Here is a 17,953-nt window from a genome sequence, read left to right as displayed (position 1 = left end):
TCGTAAATTTTTTCTAACAAAGCAAGAAAATTGTTTAATTTTCTCTTCAAAATTTTACACAATTTGATGTGTTTATTATTGCAACAATTCTTATTTCCATGAAATCTACAAAACATATACAAAATTTGTATTCCTTTGGATCTTGTTTCTATCAATACTCTTCATCTGGAAATCTTCTGTTACCCTTAAGACCTGTCTTTAAGTCTTTGTATATTTTCATTGATTTTCGATTCCAGATTTTCGTCCGTGTTTAGTGATATTCCCAGCCCAGGTACTTGAATTCATCCACCTGTTAATTTTGAGATGATTGTTCATTAATCTTGTGCTTTGTTCCTACTATTTATCGTCTCGCTTCTGCCATACTGCTAATATCTACATGAACTCCATCTATCCCTCTCAGACCTTGTAAAACGTTGTGATTTTTAAATAGGTTTTAACATATCATATAAGGTGGATGAAGTAGAAGAATTATGTTAAAAAAATATCTGTTAATGGAGACACTTTTTTAATTGTTAAGTGATTAATTATTCACAGAAGGAAAACATATCAGCTGCTTATTGTTTATTTTCCAAAAGCAAAATAACACACATCCTTTGTTTGGATCCGCCCTTTAACAACAAACACAATACAAAATTTGTTTCATGAGCCAGTAATTCTCACAGGTCGATTCCTTTAGGTATATTAAAATTACCTCAAATAAATTTAATATACAAATTACTAAAAGTAACAGACCACAATTTCATACAAAAAAAAAAAAATTAAAATAACTTACGGTTATTGGCGTGGGTAATATTCTCTTCTAGTAATAATTGATATAATCTCCTTGGCGGTTCCTTTGGAAATATAGGTAGTTGACTTTTATTATTGTGATGAATGCAAAATTTGGTGGAAGAAAAGTTGGCATGAATCGCAAACCGGCTGTACTTTGCGGGTCGCGAGCAATATGCACCTTTTTTATTAACTTTAAATTCCCTGTCGTATGTCGTTGTATACAACATTTTTATTTATCGTACACACAATGAGTTTAATGTAAGTTTATTTGATCCAGTTTTTTACTTGAAAAGCGGTTCCCCGACTCCAAAATGTTCCTACGTGTATATTTTACCACTCTTAAATAAAAGGCTGCAAAATTGATATTTCAATTAAATGTTTGTCTTACATGTCTGGAGTACAGGCAAACGACAAACCAACTGAAATTAATAAATCTGTATATCGAATTCTCAGGGGAATTCCCATGTCATTTATGAAAAGGGCCCATATTTACTACAAATTTTTTTGAGGTAAATAAACAAAAATTGTAAAAAATTCACTCTTTGATAACAGAATAATGGGCAACTGAAGGCTATTTGTGGTACCTATCTTTTAAAAATGTGTGGTAAGCAATTGATACTGCTTATTTCGGCGTGCAACCAGGAAACGTACCTGTATTCCTGTTCTTTTAATTTAATTGCAATCTTTAGCTACAAATAAGAATAACTAAACAATTGCAAATGTATATGCTTATTTCCTAATTTACCTAACGTATACGTTACCACCTATTTTGCATTTTTATTTGTGTTTGAATTGAATTAGAAAGAAGATGTTTCTGCTAAGACTGAATCTAACAAGGAAAAGCCTAGTAAGTCTAAGCAGAACGGATTACAAGAAACTAAAGCAGGAAAACCGAAACAAAATTCTACCGAAGCAAAAGGAAAAGTGCAGGAGAGTGTGAGAGAAAAAGTAACAAAAGAAAAAGTAATCAATTCCAGTCCGGAAATTCAAAAATCAAAGAAATTGCCCGAAAAGGTACCGCCTGCGCAGCAAGTCGTGGCTAAAGATGTACCAGCTGTAGAGGTCGCCGTTGTTCCGTCAACATCTAGTGAAAGTGTCACCAGCGGCAGCAAAGAAAAGAAAAAGAAGAAATCTGACTTTAATGTATTGCAAGAAATCGGTAAACGCATTACTCTCGCTATTAACTTTGCTTCAAAACCGCCTATTTTTAGCGGCCAAAGATGGAGACATCAATTTACCTCTTCTACTGAATGCGGTGCGTAAAGCTGAACTGTCTCGATCTGAAGTTCAAATACTTATAGATCTCTTACTAAACAAGCAGCATGAGGCCCCTGCAGTTGTGGATCAGTGGAGTGAGGTACACCTTTTGTTTCAGTTAATTTATGTGCAGGTGTTTATATGTATAACCATTGCATTAACTTTTCTAATAGGGGAAAGCCGATCCCGTTCAAAAGCTAAAGAAACAACTGGCAGAAAAAGAAAAGGCGCTGGGAGAAGAGCAAGAGGCACTACAAGGCGTACAAGCAAAATTGCGTGAGGTACGCGCGGAGCAGGCGGCCGAAAAAATGCAACTTCAGCAAAGAGTTCGAGGCTTAGAAGAGGCACTACAGGCGAAACATCTCGAATTGCAAGCAGTTAACGGTCGAATTCACAGTCAGAATCAAAAGCTCCAACAAATACAGGCGCAAATGAACGAAGAATCTCTCGCCATGCATAAGTTACACGAAGAAAACAATGCTCTTCAGTTACAAAGGCAACAGATAGAAATACATATAGCGCAAGCGCAAGAGGTTAGTACATTAGATGTCGATTGTCTTCGAGTGTTTTTTTCCACAGGCCGAAGCCACCATTCAAGATCTACAGGGTCGCAATAATCAGCTGACAATGGAATTACACTCACTGACTGAGCAAAATATGGCTACAAAAGATCACCAACAAGGCATCATTGTGCAACTACAACATCAAGTGAATTTGTACAAGGGTGAGCTCGATGAAAAAGAAAATTACACCAGACAATTTGAAGTAATCCATTCTGTGAAATCTAGAGCATGTCCTAAACTCTGATTGTAGGAATTACGTCGAGACCTGGAACATCGGTTAGGAATAGCTATTCGGAATGAGAACGAACTTAAAGTCGAAATCGGACAACTGAAAACTGCTTGCCAACAGAACGCGGAAGAAGTACGGCGCTTGGAACACGGAAAGGGACAAGCTTTGGAGGAAATTCGGAACTTACAAAAGCAAAAGGACGAATTGGACCATGCGCTATCTCAGGTAAGTTTGTTTGGATTCACTTCCTGTTCACACTAAATGTAATCGTTTTGAAGGTCAAAGTGGAACTGCACGACGTTCAAGATGAGAAAGCGGAATTACAACAGATTAAGGCGAACGGTTTGGCGCAAGAAAATCAACATCACAAAGAAGAACTGCTCAATTTGCATAATGAGCTATCGTCGGCGAAATTGGAACTTCAGTTTGTTGAGAAAAAGTATGTGACAGACCTTGATGAGTCGAAGAATGTGGTATTTCGACTACAAAAGGAACTGGACGAGCAGAAAGTTAAAAATAATGTAAGTTTTTACAATTTTTGGCGTTTGGTCTAAAACACAATTTAGGAATTGCGTCAAAAAAATTGGAAAGTGATGGAAGCTTTAAAAGTGGCGGAAACTAAGGCAGTTGCACCAACTATTCAAATCGACGTAAGTCTGCTTATGAAGGCTTCATAGCTCTTCTTCATCACTTTCCACCTATCCATTCACTCTCGCATTCAGTTTTTTATGTTTCAATTTGTGTATAGGAAATCGTGTCGAAGGTGAGAACGGAGGAGCAAGATTTACATAGGAAATTCATGGAGAGACTGTTCCCGGACCTTTCGTTCGCGAACGATTTAACGTGTGATAAGTGGAATGAAAGTGCAGAAAAGACAATTAAACAATATATTAGTGACCTAGAAAATTCGAAAACGCAAGATAATCAAGGCGAGATAACGAAGTTACAAGCACAAATTAAACACTATAAGACTATTATTGATGATACGGTAGGTATATATTTTACCTGACTACACTTTCACACAATAATCTCATAGCCATATTGTTTTGTCGATAAATTGGAGATCCACAATGTTTTGTCTAAAAGCTCTGCCCCCAAAAGTCCCATAATTTGTTTCTTCAATTTTTCTGAGCCAACCATGACGCATAGTAGGATGGAATTAATGGCGTTTCCACGTTTGCAAACATTTTCCAATATTGCTACCCCAAAATGTGAATGGATGTGCAAAGAAGGTGGTCCGATCATAATAGGTGTCTGTTAAACAAATTCAAACTGCTGTATTTGGTATGACAAAATCGTTTATAGGAAAAACTGATTTTTACATTAAATTTGCGCCTGCGCGACAATTTTGAGCGAGACGAGCGCGAGCTTATGTTGATATATTCTTGGTGATTTTTTATGAAAAATGACTGACTCGTTCAACAGGAACACGTCACTTGTAGATGTATTAAAGAGGGTATTCAAGTCAACTCTGGCATATGCATAAAGACGTTACTGTAGACGACTCAATTCGGGCAAGTAATGTGAAACTATAAAGCGGCCAGCATAACTCGGGTTAGTGGAATCTTCACAAAAGTCAAACTGAATATACTCGGGTTGCAACATTTTTCCGGAAAATATGTAGTTTACCTTCAATTTTCTTATGACTCGGTGAAGTCTATGAAGTGTATATTTTTGGACAGGACCAACAGATTTCCTCAATATGCAAAGATCCATATTGTACCAGGTGACCCAATAAGACTGTTTTCATTAAATTTCGCATAATAAACTCACATTTTTAAAGAGAACCAGTTTATCTATCATTTTCGTAAAACTAAAAACGATATATTTTGAGTATTTTCAAAATGCGACCATCGCTGCCTACATCTATTTGCGTTATCCGAATCAACTACGAACCATCGCCGCCAGCATATTAAATGCTTCTTGGTTAGAAATCAGCATTTTAGAAAAGATTACAAATTCAAAAAACTGCACTTTCTGAATGTAAACACAGCAGAATAATTTACAAATTACGGCTGTTATTATTTTATAATGCATCATGTTTCATTTGTTTAATTTTCCAAGGCCTACCTAAAAGTGTAGGGTCCTTTTCCAAACAATCTTTCGCACCATCGACAAATACAGGAAATATGTCAAATAAAATACAATTTAAGCATTTTAATTAGTCTCATTTTCCCAATATTTGAGGTTAGGAACGAGATTTTGAAAAACTGTTTTCACTGGCCTCTTTGGATGTTATTTGACTACTTTTTCATAAAGAAAGTCATATCATTCCATTTAATTTTTTTAGGATTTGGAGTTATGGTGTCGAAAATAGCCCCCTGGCGGAGAAGGATTCAACTAAATGTAACTATATTTTGGTTGATTCTCATTAATAATAATAATAATAATAATAATTTATATATAATTTATTGCCCAAGGAATGCTCTTTTCAACCATACCAAATTTGTTAAAATCGGTCAGACAGTTAAGAAGTTAAAGCAGGTTATTGCAAAAACAATTAAACGCCCCACGCCATCTTTGTTTTTGAAATAACTGAGTTTTTGTTTTTACGAAAATGATAGATGGTTTTCTTTAAAAATGTGAAAAAAGAATGTTTAGTTAATTATGCGAAATTAAAGAAAATGCAATTTTAAAATTTAAGGTGGCAGTTACGCCCTCTGGTGGTCATTTTTAGAACTTGAAACTATTTTTTAGCGATTCTTCATAACCGATTTACCCGATAATTTTTTTACCCCCAAGTCATATGTCGAACGGTTCCCGAGATATGGCCGAGGAACAGTCTTATTAGGTCACCCGGTACAGTCTGGGAAGTTGTTTTTCCTGGACGACTATAGCAAAAAAATTCTCAAGCGCCTTTTTAATCCACCAACATATTAACCCTTGCAGGGGACCTTTTAATTCCTTCTAATTAGTTGCATCCCACAAAAGGTGGTGTTCATTGATGTTCACCGGGTGGATAATTGGTGTTGATGACTTTCGGCAGGTACGTTATCCTATATTTTATGTTCTAGAGGTTTTTTCTCTAGTTTTCCCAGTCCATACCTTAATTTCTCTAATTGCTTCTTCCCTTCGTACATTTTCAAAACTCTTCACCTATCAATTAATTTTGTCGTCAATCAAATTGTTGTGTTATTTCAGGAAGGCATTCTAAAGAAACTAGAAAACCACATAGAACAAGAAGAAATTCATTGGCGCAACGAATTGAGAAGTAAGGAGTCTGAAATTGAAGTCCTAAAACAGAGGCATTCGACAGAGGTTTGTATCCAAACAAAATCTAATTCTTATTCAACAAATTAAAATACATTTTGTTCGTACAGATAATTGTTAATGCAAGGGAAGCTCATTTTCCAGAAGGCGTTCATTTTGCCTTTCAATGCATTGAGAAATCACTTCCTGTAATAATTGATGAGGTATATACACTTACAAGTAAATACGCTTGCGATGTTGTCCCGTTTGGCATTACTTAAATCTCGGTTTATAATCTAATACCATTTAATTAGTTACAGACTAAAGTGGAACAGTTAGAGTTGCGAATTCGATCAGAACAACAGGAGAAAGGAAAGGTGCTGAAGGACTTTGAGACACTTAAAAGTCAAGCGGCAACAATGGTAGAAAAGGTTGTTGTAGATCAACTTTCGGAGGTGAGCTTTGTCCCGATTATTTTTGTTTGTTTAAAACTTGGAATTGTAGGAATTAAACTCTTTAAAAGAACAAATAGTCATTGAACAAAGAAAAAATCTTCCACACAAACGTGAAGACAAGTCAAATGATTTAATAATGAAGGTGAGTTTTTTGTCCTGTATTTAATTGCCATTTTAATCTGGTTTATTGTCTAGGAACAAAATAATATTTCAAGTAATGGACCTTCTATAGAGGTAAGAGATAACATACAACATTAACAATATTATTTAGTCACTGATTACAACTTATCAGTCAAATTTTGTTATCCACAAACAAATGAATAACAAATTATAGTAAATCTGTGCATTTTGTAACGATGTACACTGTCGAAACCTTAAGAATCTGTGACTAATAATAATTGTTTGTTACTTTTCACATTAGCACCGAGCGAATTACTCACTAACATTCTCCTTTTCAGGCACCTATAGTATAGCCAACTTTCAAGCTCAACACTATAGTTAGATGACCTCGACTAAAAGTATAGACATTAAATTACAATAAGATTTTGCAGTCATTGAGTTTAATCGAAGTTCCGATCTATTCCGGTTTTCTTGCTTTTTGTACTTAGGTGACAAATTTTTCCCTAAATATTCATTCCTACTTTCGTTTAGTAAAGAGTTGCTTTGTAGTGCAATATCAGGGTGAAATTTTCGTGTGTGTTTGTTTCATTCGTAATAGCTTCATCTTTATTATTATTATCATTAGTATTATTAATTAATCGGGAGCGGCTGGTGCATACTGTATCCCAACTGTGTAATGGGAAGAAAATAATTGTGTAATCCGTAATTCGGTTGGCGTTTTTGCACAAGCCGCCACTGACTTGTACTTTATTATTATAGCACTAAAGTTAGAAATTCAGAATGGACACATTGTGAAATCAAGACATATATATTTTATACATTATACTAATACAGAAATAAATGACGCTTTTAATAATTATCGGTTTAAAAACGACCATAGTTGCTTGATTAGTTCAAATTAATTTAATTACCAGTGCCAAAATAACGATATCGATTGTAAATTCATTTGCCAGCAATTTGTAAAAATATATTTTGCAATTTTGTATGTAGAATTTTTTTTAATGTAAAATAGAATATCAAGAGGTCTTATCGCAATAATATATGCTTATGTAATAATAATAATTTAGAATAATACTTTCTACTGGGCAAGATATAATTAAAAGATACACTAGTTTAATGGTGGCTTAAAAGATATACAATACTTAAATAAAAGTTTTATTATATTATAAAATTGTCTTATTAGATTAAAGAATTTATATACCACAAGTTAATATAATGGATTAATAAACGAAAATTGTCACTTGTATTATGATGTGTGCGTGTATAATGTGAAGTTGATGAGTCGAATAAGTTCAGAAAAACTTTGTAAACTGTGATCATTTTCTATAACAATTATAATAGATTATCTGTAGTGTCGTTTATTGTAATTCGGAGTTATCAGTATTTGCACTTCCGAAACAAAACTCATTTTTACCTACACCAATTTGAAACATCTTGAGATTCTAACATGTTATTTGTTAATAATCTTAAATACAGGGACAATTAAAAGTCTTAAGTTGGGATGAAATCAAAACTTAAGACATGTATCAGTCTCCGACAAATGGCATACTTTTACTGTTTTGCAGTTCTATAAATCGCATTGTGAAATTGATTAAACATGCGACTTCTTTTTATTTCTTAAACTCAGGGCCATCATACAATAACAGCAGAAATGATGAAAGAAATGGTATAAGCAAGTAATAATACACATCTACAATAACAGAGATATAAAATAATGCAAAAACTGTAGGGTAATTAACATGAGCCTCGCCTATACCTTAGAATGGTTTGCACTATATCACAAAGGGTTGAGGAAAAACGCCTATATTATTGCTTTCATCAGTTTAGCAAAAAACGTTCCACACAACCCCTACACATAAAATTTGAGAGGCAACACGATAGATCAGTAATTCAAAACCTGTAGAAACACAACTCCTGAGATCGAAAGATTTCACAACAGGAAAAGAAGGAGTTATGAACCTGGTTCCATTTGAACAGTATTTATATGGATGGTGATGGTGGTGTCTTCAAGAAATGGTAAGTGTAGGGAAAAAACTTCCCACGAAAGTTGAATATTTTCCTATGTAGAATAAGAATATTCAATAAATATAAAGAATATTTTATGGTATCCCCGCTCCGCACTAATCGACTGTCTGAAGATAAATGGGACACTGTTTATGAATTAATTTAGTGACATTCAAAACTTATGGAGGTGCAGTTAAAACCCAATAAATCATCCCCTGAAACAGATATCTTTTCTAAGCAAAAATGCTTGCTTCAAAGTATCGTATATAACTCTAGCTGTATTTATTTTCATTCTACTCAGAATTTCGTTCTTTGTTTTATACCTTATACTCAAACAAACACGAAATGTAATTCGATGCCGTTTTGCAGCGCCCCAAGATTTTTTTTTCATTTCCGTATGCCTAATATACCTACATATCGAAAATGTAAAGAAAAGCCATCGAACCGTCACCTTGGAAAATTGGCTACTTCAAATGATGAATGTTTATACATGTGCATTTGATGAAATTTTAATATGCCCAGTCGCAATAGCTACCTAGCTCGAGCTAGGAAACTAATTTGCATTTACTAGGTATCTACATCACAAAATTGATGTTGTATAGAAAGAAAACTGATTTTACAGGTCAGCGCGAATGAATTAGATCAACACAATTTAGTACAAACCCACTATTTAAAAATGCCCATTAAAGGCCAATTTACATTATCGGTCAGATCACGGTCCGGTCAATTATTGTAGCGTGTATTTCAATGAACATGTTCTGACCGTCAAATGTAAATATTCCGATTGAAATAGCATGTTACAATATTTTGAGCGAAGCATCACCTGAGCTATAGTATGAATTAGCCTTAAGGGTTTTTTAAAATTGTGTTAATTTTAATAGGGCTCCTGTAAAAATTCAAATATACCCAGGCCAATCTTTCTTTGATACCGCCAAATGGCACTTGATGCCAAGACTGTTACCACACAAGAGGCCTTGTAATGTAGCAAGATTTTATATAGAATTAACATAAAAGAACCTACTTAGGAATGAATTTGTAGGTGATGCGATACATGGGATGAGGTATCACATGCTCCTATGTCTAGCCATTTACAGAACCTTGGACACACTCTCCCCTCCGCCCCAAGTTTGGTTGAGTGATAATTAATGCAACAAGAGTTCTGATCACAAGGAATCTTCAAGTTCTTGAAATCAGAACAGTCATAAAATTCATTTCATCTATCATCTTTGCATTTTGTAGATCAACATGTATATCCAGTTACTGTTATACATCGACCATTTACACTTTACAATGTGAAAGACATCCGCCAACTACACTCTGCCTTATTTTAACGTATCATGCTCTCTTACTAGCACTTTCAATCACAGGAATTATACTAATTAATCCAGAATATATGCAATAAAAAACAATATAAATATTACAACAGTTTATTGGGTATTTAAAACTTATGCTGCTTGATCATCTCCTTTAGTTGTTCTTGTGTAAATTAATTGGGAATGATGTTGGACAACTTGTTTGATCAAACCTGCAATACAAATAGAAAAATTAATGTTACATATAAGTGTTTTTTAGCCAAGGTAATCATAGTGTCTGAATTATTTGAAACTAATAGATGCAAAAAGGTTTTCATACCAAATTCACACATAAATTATACTTATAGGGTTTTAGAATGATATAAAAGCACATGTTCGTAGAAATATGGTCTCAGAGCAGTGACGCCCCGGTTACTTAGAATATGGGTTTTTTCACTTTCACTTTTACATTAACAAACCAAAATATTACAACTGCAATCTCAAAAATTATTTTCAACATTTCTGAATACATCGGTCGTGTATTTGAAATGACGTAATTTAATATGAATCGACCAGTCAACCTCCAAGTTATGCCGATGTAATACAGACCACAGTTTGTCGTTATTTAAATAGTATATACAATTCATAAAAATGCAACTGACCTTTCTGTTGTAATTCATGCAACGCTCTTCGTGCCAACGATCCACGAACCTTCAAACGTTCCGATACTACTGACGGTGTGATTAGCTTGTACTGTGGTACTTCCTTGTACAACTTTTCGTAAGTCGCCTTATCGAAAAGCACCTGATTGTTCAGCTTATCACGTACTTTTCCTTTTGACCACTTCTACAATGGACTGATTATGGAACTGTCTTCCATCGTGTTACATACTAATACATACCTTCTTCTTAGCCTTACCGCCTCCGGACCCCTCCTTCTTCTTCTGGGTCTTTTGAGGCTGTTTTGAAGAGGACTTTGAATCCTTCTTAGGTGGCTAGAGAAAAACGTGGTTAGTTTTAGAGAAACGATTTAAATTACGAAAATCACAAAAACAACAAATGAATTTTTCAGTTTAGAGCGAGTGAATCTAATTTTACAATTTTTGTGAAAGAAAAGTAATAAATTTCAACAAAAACCGAAAAAAAACTGTGCATATTTACCATGTTGCTTGCCGAGAGAAGACGGAAACTTGGTTAACGGATATACGGGGGAGAAAAGCAGTACCAACATAAACGAGGCATGCGGTATTTCCCTAGTAATCGTAATCTGATAAAGCCCGATTTACACAATAGTTCAAGTTACGGTCTGCTCATACTCGCAATTCAAGCCGCGATAATATAATTGCATCAGAAAATGTAAGGTGAAACTATACCGTTAAAAAAGCGTTTGCGGATCTATGTTTATATAAAGCATATAATAAGAGAAAGAAATATTAGCTCCTTCCGTATTTACATCATATTTAGGAACACCGCCCTGTATAATGACGTAATAATATACCTAACATATCTTCAATCAGTTCTTGCATGAATGAGCCATAGTGAATGTGTTGTAAATATGTGTACCTAAGATAATTTATTGCAATTGATTGATAATAAAGAATGATAAATATAAATCCCATATAGGTAATTAGGTACACACATGAAGCAGATTAAAAGCAAGTCGCAAAACAAACAACTGGTTGATGGGGTACAAGCAGGTAACAAAACCGTCATTCGCAGTCTCAGAATTAGGTGTCGTAACTATATATACATTGATTACAGTATACTTTTTACCAATTAGACCGTCTCATTCACGGCGAATGTTTACAAACAACAAGTCCATACATACGACAAACTTCAAACAATTCGATACTTGCCATATTTTTAAAAGAAAGATCAAATTTATAAATTTAACTACAGACGTCCTCAGACGATGTAATTAAAACGTAAATATAAATTGAGCAAACATTTACATCAAAAATGAAATCGATTTCAAACAAAAAGTTAACGGTGTCAAATACGTGATTCTCCAGTGAAGTTAAATTAAGTCCATTTCAAAAACAATGATGGAACATTATTAAAAAAATATAAAATGTTGCATACCACACACAAATAAATAAAATTATAAAGAAATGCAAAGCTTACTACCTGCATTGAATAACATAAAAATAACAAGAAACGGACTATATAACACGATTCTTTCTCATGGCCGCCTAAATCAAGGTACCAAACGTAAAGCCCGCTTGACATGGAGCAATAAAAATTGCAATTGCATGCAAGTTGCAAGAAAAATTGCGAAAGGCATGCGCAGTTCAAAGCCAGCTGATCAATTGCTGCAAGAAACTTGCATGCAATTTTTATAGGACCGGTGCTATTTTTCTTGCATGAATCGTGCAATTCTAGGGATAAATCTAGTTGTTTTTGTGGCACCAACCTAGTAAAAGACAGCGGCGGCAACTGTGATGCTGAGAGACGCACTCATTACTTGTTTTTACTAATCTTATTTATTCTTGTAATTTTCATGTTTCTTCAAGCAATCAAAATTTAATTTTCATTTGAGGTTAACAACTTTGTTGACAAATCCATATGTTTCTTCTGTTGGCAGACATGTGGCAATTGAAATAGAATTGGACCATGTCAAATACCATGCAATGCTTATTGCATGCAAGGATTTGACCTTGCAATTTCTTTCTGCAAGTTCTTGCGCGTAGTATTGCTCCATGTCAAGCGGCCTTAATAACATAAGCGTTTCCTACTCGAGACGGCGCAGACAGCTTTTTCTTTCTAATAAGTTGCGTGGTTGCCAGCTCTCAAAAAGGCGTGCATCATAGTAGATAGAACATCTCAAAGGTGATCGTTATTTAATTCAAATTGATTTGGTTTTTAAACAGCTCAACAATATCGGTAGGGTTTTCAATAACTTTATCAACATTAACGATTAGACGCGCTAGACTGCAGGATGATCTTAGTTACGCCACTGGTAACTATCTACATACAGGACGATAATAAAAAAGGTTAATTATAGTTAATACAAAGTTATATCACAGTCTAGGGTCTACTGTTGTTCTACTCTAGAACGAAAGTTCTTTGAAAAGTGGCTAGCTTTCAAGCTCATGATTACAACGTTTTTTAAGTCCATCTAAAGATTCAACTTTCCACTAAAAAAAAAGAAATCACCAAACCAGAGTCAAGTTGGCAATTCTCAATTTAAAATTCCATTATATTGGTATCTGTGAAAGAAATATACAAATTCTGGCAAGTCTGACACATGTACATTTCCTTAAAATGTCCCTTTTCACTTAAAATGCTTTTTTAAAAGACGTGGATTAAGCAGATACAGTACCAGCTACTGAAATCTGTTAAAACATACCAAACGTAGTTTAAGTTCTTCTTTCTGGGAACCAGAATGTTATAAATTATGTGAAAACAGAATGTTTTCCTTCAAGTACTCCATCCAGAGATAAACACGTAGGCAAATAGAAAAGTATTCGCGATTAAATCCTAATGTTTATAAACCGTAGTTTATTATACCTATTGTAAAAATTAATTGTGCTATTAAACAAGTGAATTAAAAAAATGCTTCCACTTTCTCATAAAGATACGGTCGGCGGTGGTATTCTGACCAGGATTAAAGAACGGCTAAATGGCTGGCTGAGACTTATTTTCGCAGATCGAAATTCAAGAAACTTATTCTTATTTTTGATACTTAATTTATCGTTCGCTTTTGTCGAATTAGCATATGGCATTTGGACTAATAGTTTAGGTAACTTGCAAGGAGTAGGGAGTGTGGCGGGTTGTTCATTGAGTACATTTTGCAGGTCTAATATCGGATTCGTTCCATATGTTTTTTGACTGTACCGGTCTGCTAGCAGGGTTAGCAGCGTCGGTTATAACCAAGTGGAAGGCGAATGAAAAATATTCGTATGGATATGTGCGTGCAGAAGTAATTGCCGGGTTTGTAAATGGGTTATTTTTGCTATTCATCGCTTTCTTTATCATGTCCGAAGCGGTAGAACGTGCAATCGAGCCACCAGAGGTAGGTCTCCTCATTCGTAACATGCCCTTGTATCTCGTATATTGTAGGTGAAACACGAAAGATTGTTTCTTGTATCCGTTTTGGGCTTCCTAGTTAATATGGTGGGGATATACGCATTCCAACACGGTCATAGCCACGGAGGTGGAAGCTCGCATGGACATTCCCACGGACATGGGCATGCACACAATTCTCATGGCCATTCGCATGACCATAGTATTGACATTGATCTTTCTTCCGGTAATTCACAAATAATGAAAGGAGTGTTTTTACATATACTGGCCGATACCCTCGGAAGTGTCGGTGTTATTATTTCTGCTATTTTAATGCAGATGTTTGGATGGATGATAGCCGATCCAATTTGTTCGATGTTTATTTCTAGTCTTATAATTTTAAGTGTTTTACCATTAATTAAGGATTCCGTGGTTATTCTAATGCAACGGCAACCCTCGAGCTTGGACAACATTTTGCCCCAGTGCTATCAAAAAGTGATAAGTTTAGCGGGCGTTTATTCGGTACAAGAACCGCATTTCTGGACTCTTTGCAGTGATGTGTACGTGGGTGCTATTAAGTTAGAAGTTTCAAAAACTGTAGATCCAAAGTACGTTGTGTCGCACACTCAAATGATATTCGCTGCGGCCGGTGTTCGGCAACTCTACGTGCAGCTGGATTATACGCCTATGTGATCCTTAGGTCAATTAAACAATTTCAAATTATGTACCGCATGCGTGAGACCCAAACAGTTGGGTAGCCGAAAGCTTATTAATTTAATTTTTAAGAATAAAAGTGTAAAAAGACCCATTAAAAATGTTTAAATCGGTGTATAGTCTGAAATTTTTGTTATGCTCAGTAAATTGTTGGAAAATTAAAATTTATTGGGATCTATTGTACTGTTTCATTCCTCTTCAAAAAATTTCCAGCTACAAGGTGCTACATGTAAAGATTGCAAAGATTCTGTACAATTATCCTTCTAATTTTAAAGACATTCGAATGTATTTTAAAAAGCCAAATCCTGAATTTTTAAATTAATGTTTCAAAATATAAGTTATTTTTATATTTGGTTTTTAATTAATGGGACCCAATGGATGAGAGTTGTTCAAGTAAATAGAACAAATGCATACATTATGTGAGCAAAAAAAGACAAGGACACTGCATAACAGTGCTGTTCGTGGGTGTAGGCATCAAATGTAATAGAGTGCGCATGCGCTCTCTCCGTGTGATAGAAGCAAACAGAAATATTCATTTTAATTAAGGGTAGTCTTGTTTAATTTTTTTATGCAACCCATTTGCAATGTGTTTGTTTACATATTAAGACCCCTAAAAAATACTATCTTGGAAGTCGCTCGCATCTTAAGAAAAACATAGATTGTAGACCGGGATCAGGTGTTCTGTGACCGGCAATCTTTTCTGGCGAGAGGTTTATAAACCAGAACTTCTTTGGTGTGAATGTGCAAGACATCACTGATCACAGTCTACTTTATATTACTCTGAATTACTGCGGGGAATTTGCGGGTATACCAAAAGCTTAATAAAACATGTAAAAACAGTTTTGAATGCATCTTTTAATTCTAAACAACTCTTGAATTGTACAGTTCTTTCCGTAAAATGTACAGGAAGGCAGGATATTGCATAAAACTAATTTCCCATGTTAAATCCCTATGTTCCTACTTAATGTGCACCACCCTGTATATATATGGTACATGAAGTACTTACCATACCACATAACCTTCAAAAGTAATTTCTCATAGATTTATCCGGTATTATTTGAAAAGGAATAAAATCTCTCTATAAATCCTCTAGAAACGGTCCTGCATTTTACATATATTTTTATTTACAAATTTCCCTATAATGTTTAAACGAAAACTGTCAGCTTTACAGTACCCCAATTCGGATTCACTTAATGCTAATGGTAAGAACAATATTTTGCAAAACCGTCACTAATAATCTTCCCTAACTAGATGAGCAACAATTTCGGAAGGTGATTGTGTGGCTCGAAGAGAACAAAATAAAAAAATACAAAGCGGATAAACGGGCGATTAGTGACGTCAATTCTTCAAATTGGAAAAACTCGTTTGAACAATACAAGCGAGACGTTCTATGCCCTGTAAAACCGAACTTAACCATTGAGGAATTGGACTGGTTTTTAAATTTTGCTTTAGACATCGAATATCTTAAAAATAGTATGTTACTTTTATGTGAAATTTAAATTGTTTTAATGTCTTATTGCAGAGAGTAAGTACGAGCAGCACTCTCTGGCTGTTATAAAATCTGCAAGTATACCAAATGTAGTGGCAGACAACCCATTAGATTGCTTAGACTGTAAGGCTGTGATTGAAATAATGGATTGTTTTAATTGTTTTTACAGTTGGAGGAGATGACTTTAAAAATGGTGTAGATTGCATTGCGAAGATGTTAAAAATATCTCCACATCCTAATCCCTTGGTAACGCTTAAAGCTTGTAGCAAGTTAATTTGTAGTAGACTCAATCCTGAGTCCATAAAGAATCCCAACGACTTTATTATAAAGGTATAGTTAACTCTGCAGGGAATTTGTGTGATATTTTGTTTCAGGGAACACCATTTCCGTATGAGGATGCTATTAAGGGCTACAATTTAGGTGATCCAATACTAAGTAAAGCTGCCAAAAGTCTTCGACTGTTATATATACAAAACTTAAGAGATCTACAAACGCAATGTAACGAAAGCATTGTGTTTGTGCAAAACATGACTGCTAATCCAAAGACCGATACTAAACTTGGTAAAGTTGGAAAATAAGATGTTATTTATTATGTAACTTAAAAGTATGTAACCCAATAAAACATGATCTGATCTAATTCCTATCGAGCGAATGATTTATTCGTAATTTGCATAATTCCTACGCTAGCGGCGGCTAAAAGTTTCCAATTAAATTTTATCATTTTCATCGTTTGTTTTACCAGTTCCCAGAGCAATCAAGCTGTACTTTGATAGAGGAGGTTGTTTTCGGCTAACGTAAAACAAATAACCTCCAATTCCTACAAAAGTACAAATTGATATGATTTTACAAGAAATGCACTCCTTTTTCATTGTGCCCTAATATAATTAATAAGTGTAAAGTTTTTGTTTAAATTTCGAACTCTACACAGTTGAAAGTGAACAGAATCACAACTATACGGGCTGTTCAATATTTGAAAAATGATTCAGCAAGCGTTTTAACCAGAGATAGCTCTGGTTTTAACCTAAGTTTTTTTAATAATTGAAATTTGAAAATGTTGAGAGGGTGGTCTCCTTTATGCTATGCGATCAAAAATGAGTTGCTTTTGCTGTCGAGTCACCTTTGGAATTTTTGTTTAAATGAGAAATCGTCTTCAGAGACCATGGGACTGCTATTAGCCCTTTGCTTCAAATACAAAATGGGTGGTCATGATCACGGATAGAGGGCACTGTAGTCGTGGGTATGTGAATCTTAAGGGTAAAATAAAGTCGTATGAACACCACTAGGATCGCGTAAAGAGTAGCTTTTACGGAAACCGCGTAGTACGTGAAGCTTTAAATAGCTTAAAAATAGGGCGGGCAGTTCCTAAAGTAACTACTAAAAAATTGATCAAAGTTGATGTATGAAAAGTTCAATTTTTTTATTCCTAAAAAAATTATTTAAAAATTGACTAAAGAAGTGATCGTTACAAACGGGCTTAAGGTAGTACCTAAATGAAAAAAAATAAGTTTTCTAATGACGAATCACGTACCTACTCATGCTGACCTATCTGTTGCTTTTTAAAAAGATGAAGGTCGCACTTACTATATGTGTCAAACAAAATTTTTAACGTTGATATAATTATGTCAAATAATCTGATTTTCAAAAAAGTCAGATTCGTACTACACCAAGAATTGAAGTTGCGAATCAGGAGCATCAAGTGGCCAATCTCAAAAACAAATCAAAATAGGAGTGAAACAAGCAAATAACAATCCTATTCAAGGATTACTTACCCCCAGAAGTTACAAGCAGCTGAAGGCAATCTAATTTACAATAAATAATTTCGCCTCAATCACGGTGAAAATGTTAGTTTACATTAAACTTCAAACA

At 34.6% G+C, this 17,953-nt stretch overlaps 4 protein-coding genes and 1 long non-coding RNA gene across 5 annotated transcripts; 3 read left to right on the top strand and 2 right to left on the bottom strand.

Annotated features, from left to right (window-relative positions):
• The first annotated feature begins 902 nt into the window (after positions 1-902).
• LOC116159871 (kinectin-like) lies at positions 903-7,830 on the top strand. Its single transcript, XM_031472959.1, has 15 exons — positions 903-920; positions 1,573-1,930; positions 1,983-2,128; positions 2,202-2,561; positions 2,608-2,793; positions 2,842-3,045; positions 3,099-3,341; positions 3,387-3,470; positions 3,569-3,808; positions 5,962-6,078; positions 6,141-6,233; positions 6,324-6,464; positions 6,514-6,606; positions 6,660-6,698; positions 6,923-7,830. Exons 1-15 carry the CDS (start codon positions 903-905, stop codon positions 6,935-6,937), a joined length of 2,337 nt encoding a protein of 778 aa, XP_031328819.1. The 3' UTR covers positions 6,938-7,830.
• Positions 7,831-9,999: 2,169 nt separating this feature from the next.
• On the bottom strand, positions 10,000-11,149 carry LOC116173060 (40S ribosomal protein S25). Its single transcript, XM_031490350.1, has 4 exons — positions 11,041-11,149; positions 10,782-10,874; positions 10,543-10,726; positions 10,000-10,113 (listed from the first exon to the last, which is right to left on the bottom strand). The coding sequence occupies exons 1-4, from the start codon at positions 11,041-11,043 to the stop codon at positions 10,034-10,036; spliced, it is 360 nt and encodes a 119-aa protein (XP_031346210.1). The 5' UTR covers positions 11,044-11,149; the 3' UTR covers positions 10,000-10,033.
• Positions 11,150-13,049: 1,900 nt separating this feature from the next.
• On the top strand, positions 13,050-14,777 carry LOC116159192 (zinc transporter 7). The gene is made up of 3 exons (XM_031472138.1): positions 13,050-13,621; positions 13,677-13,894; positions 13,942-14,777. Exons 1-3 carry the CDS (start codon positions 13,435-13,437, stop codon positions 14,575-14,577), a joined length of 1,041 nt encoding a protein of 346 aa, XP_031327998.1. The 5' UTR covers positions 13,050-13,434; the 3' UTR covers positions 14,578-14,777.
• Positions 14,778-15,584: 807 nt separating this feature from the next.
• On the top strand, positions 15,585-16,726 carry LOC116180319 (RNA transcription, translation and transport factor protein). Its single transcript, XM_031500251.1, has 5 exons — positions 15,585-15,800; positions 15,850-16,071; positions 16,121-16,210; positions 16,257-16,417; positions 16,462-16,726. Exons 1-5 carry the CDS (start codon positions 15,740-15,742, stop codon positions 16,663-16,665), a joined length of 738 nt encoding a protein of 245 aa, XP_031356111.1. The 5' UTR covers positions 15,585-15,739; the 3' UTR covers positions 16,666-16,726.
• On the bottom strand, positions 16,654-17,089 carry LOC116180328. Its single transcript, XR_004147107.1, has 2 exons — positions 16,827-17,089; positions 16,654-16,780 (listed from the first exon to the last, which is right to left on the bottom strand). It is a non-coding gene; the product is annotated as an uncharacterized LOC116180328 (long non-coding RNA).
• Between the last annotated feature and the right edge of the window lie 864 nt (positions 17,090-17,953).

The sequence above is a fragment of the Photinus pyralis genome, unplaced genomic scaffold, assembly GCF_008802855.1.
Source record: "Photinus pyralis isolate 1611_PpyrPB1 unplaced genomic scaffold, Ppyr1.3 Ppyr1.4_LG1, whole genome shotgun sequence".
Classification (NCBI taxonomy): Eukaryota; Metazoa; Arthropoda; class Insecta; order Coleoptera; family Lampyridae; genus Photinus; species Photinus pyralis.
This window is presented reverse-complemented; position numbering and strand designations above follow the sequence as displayed.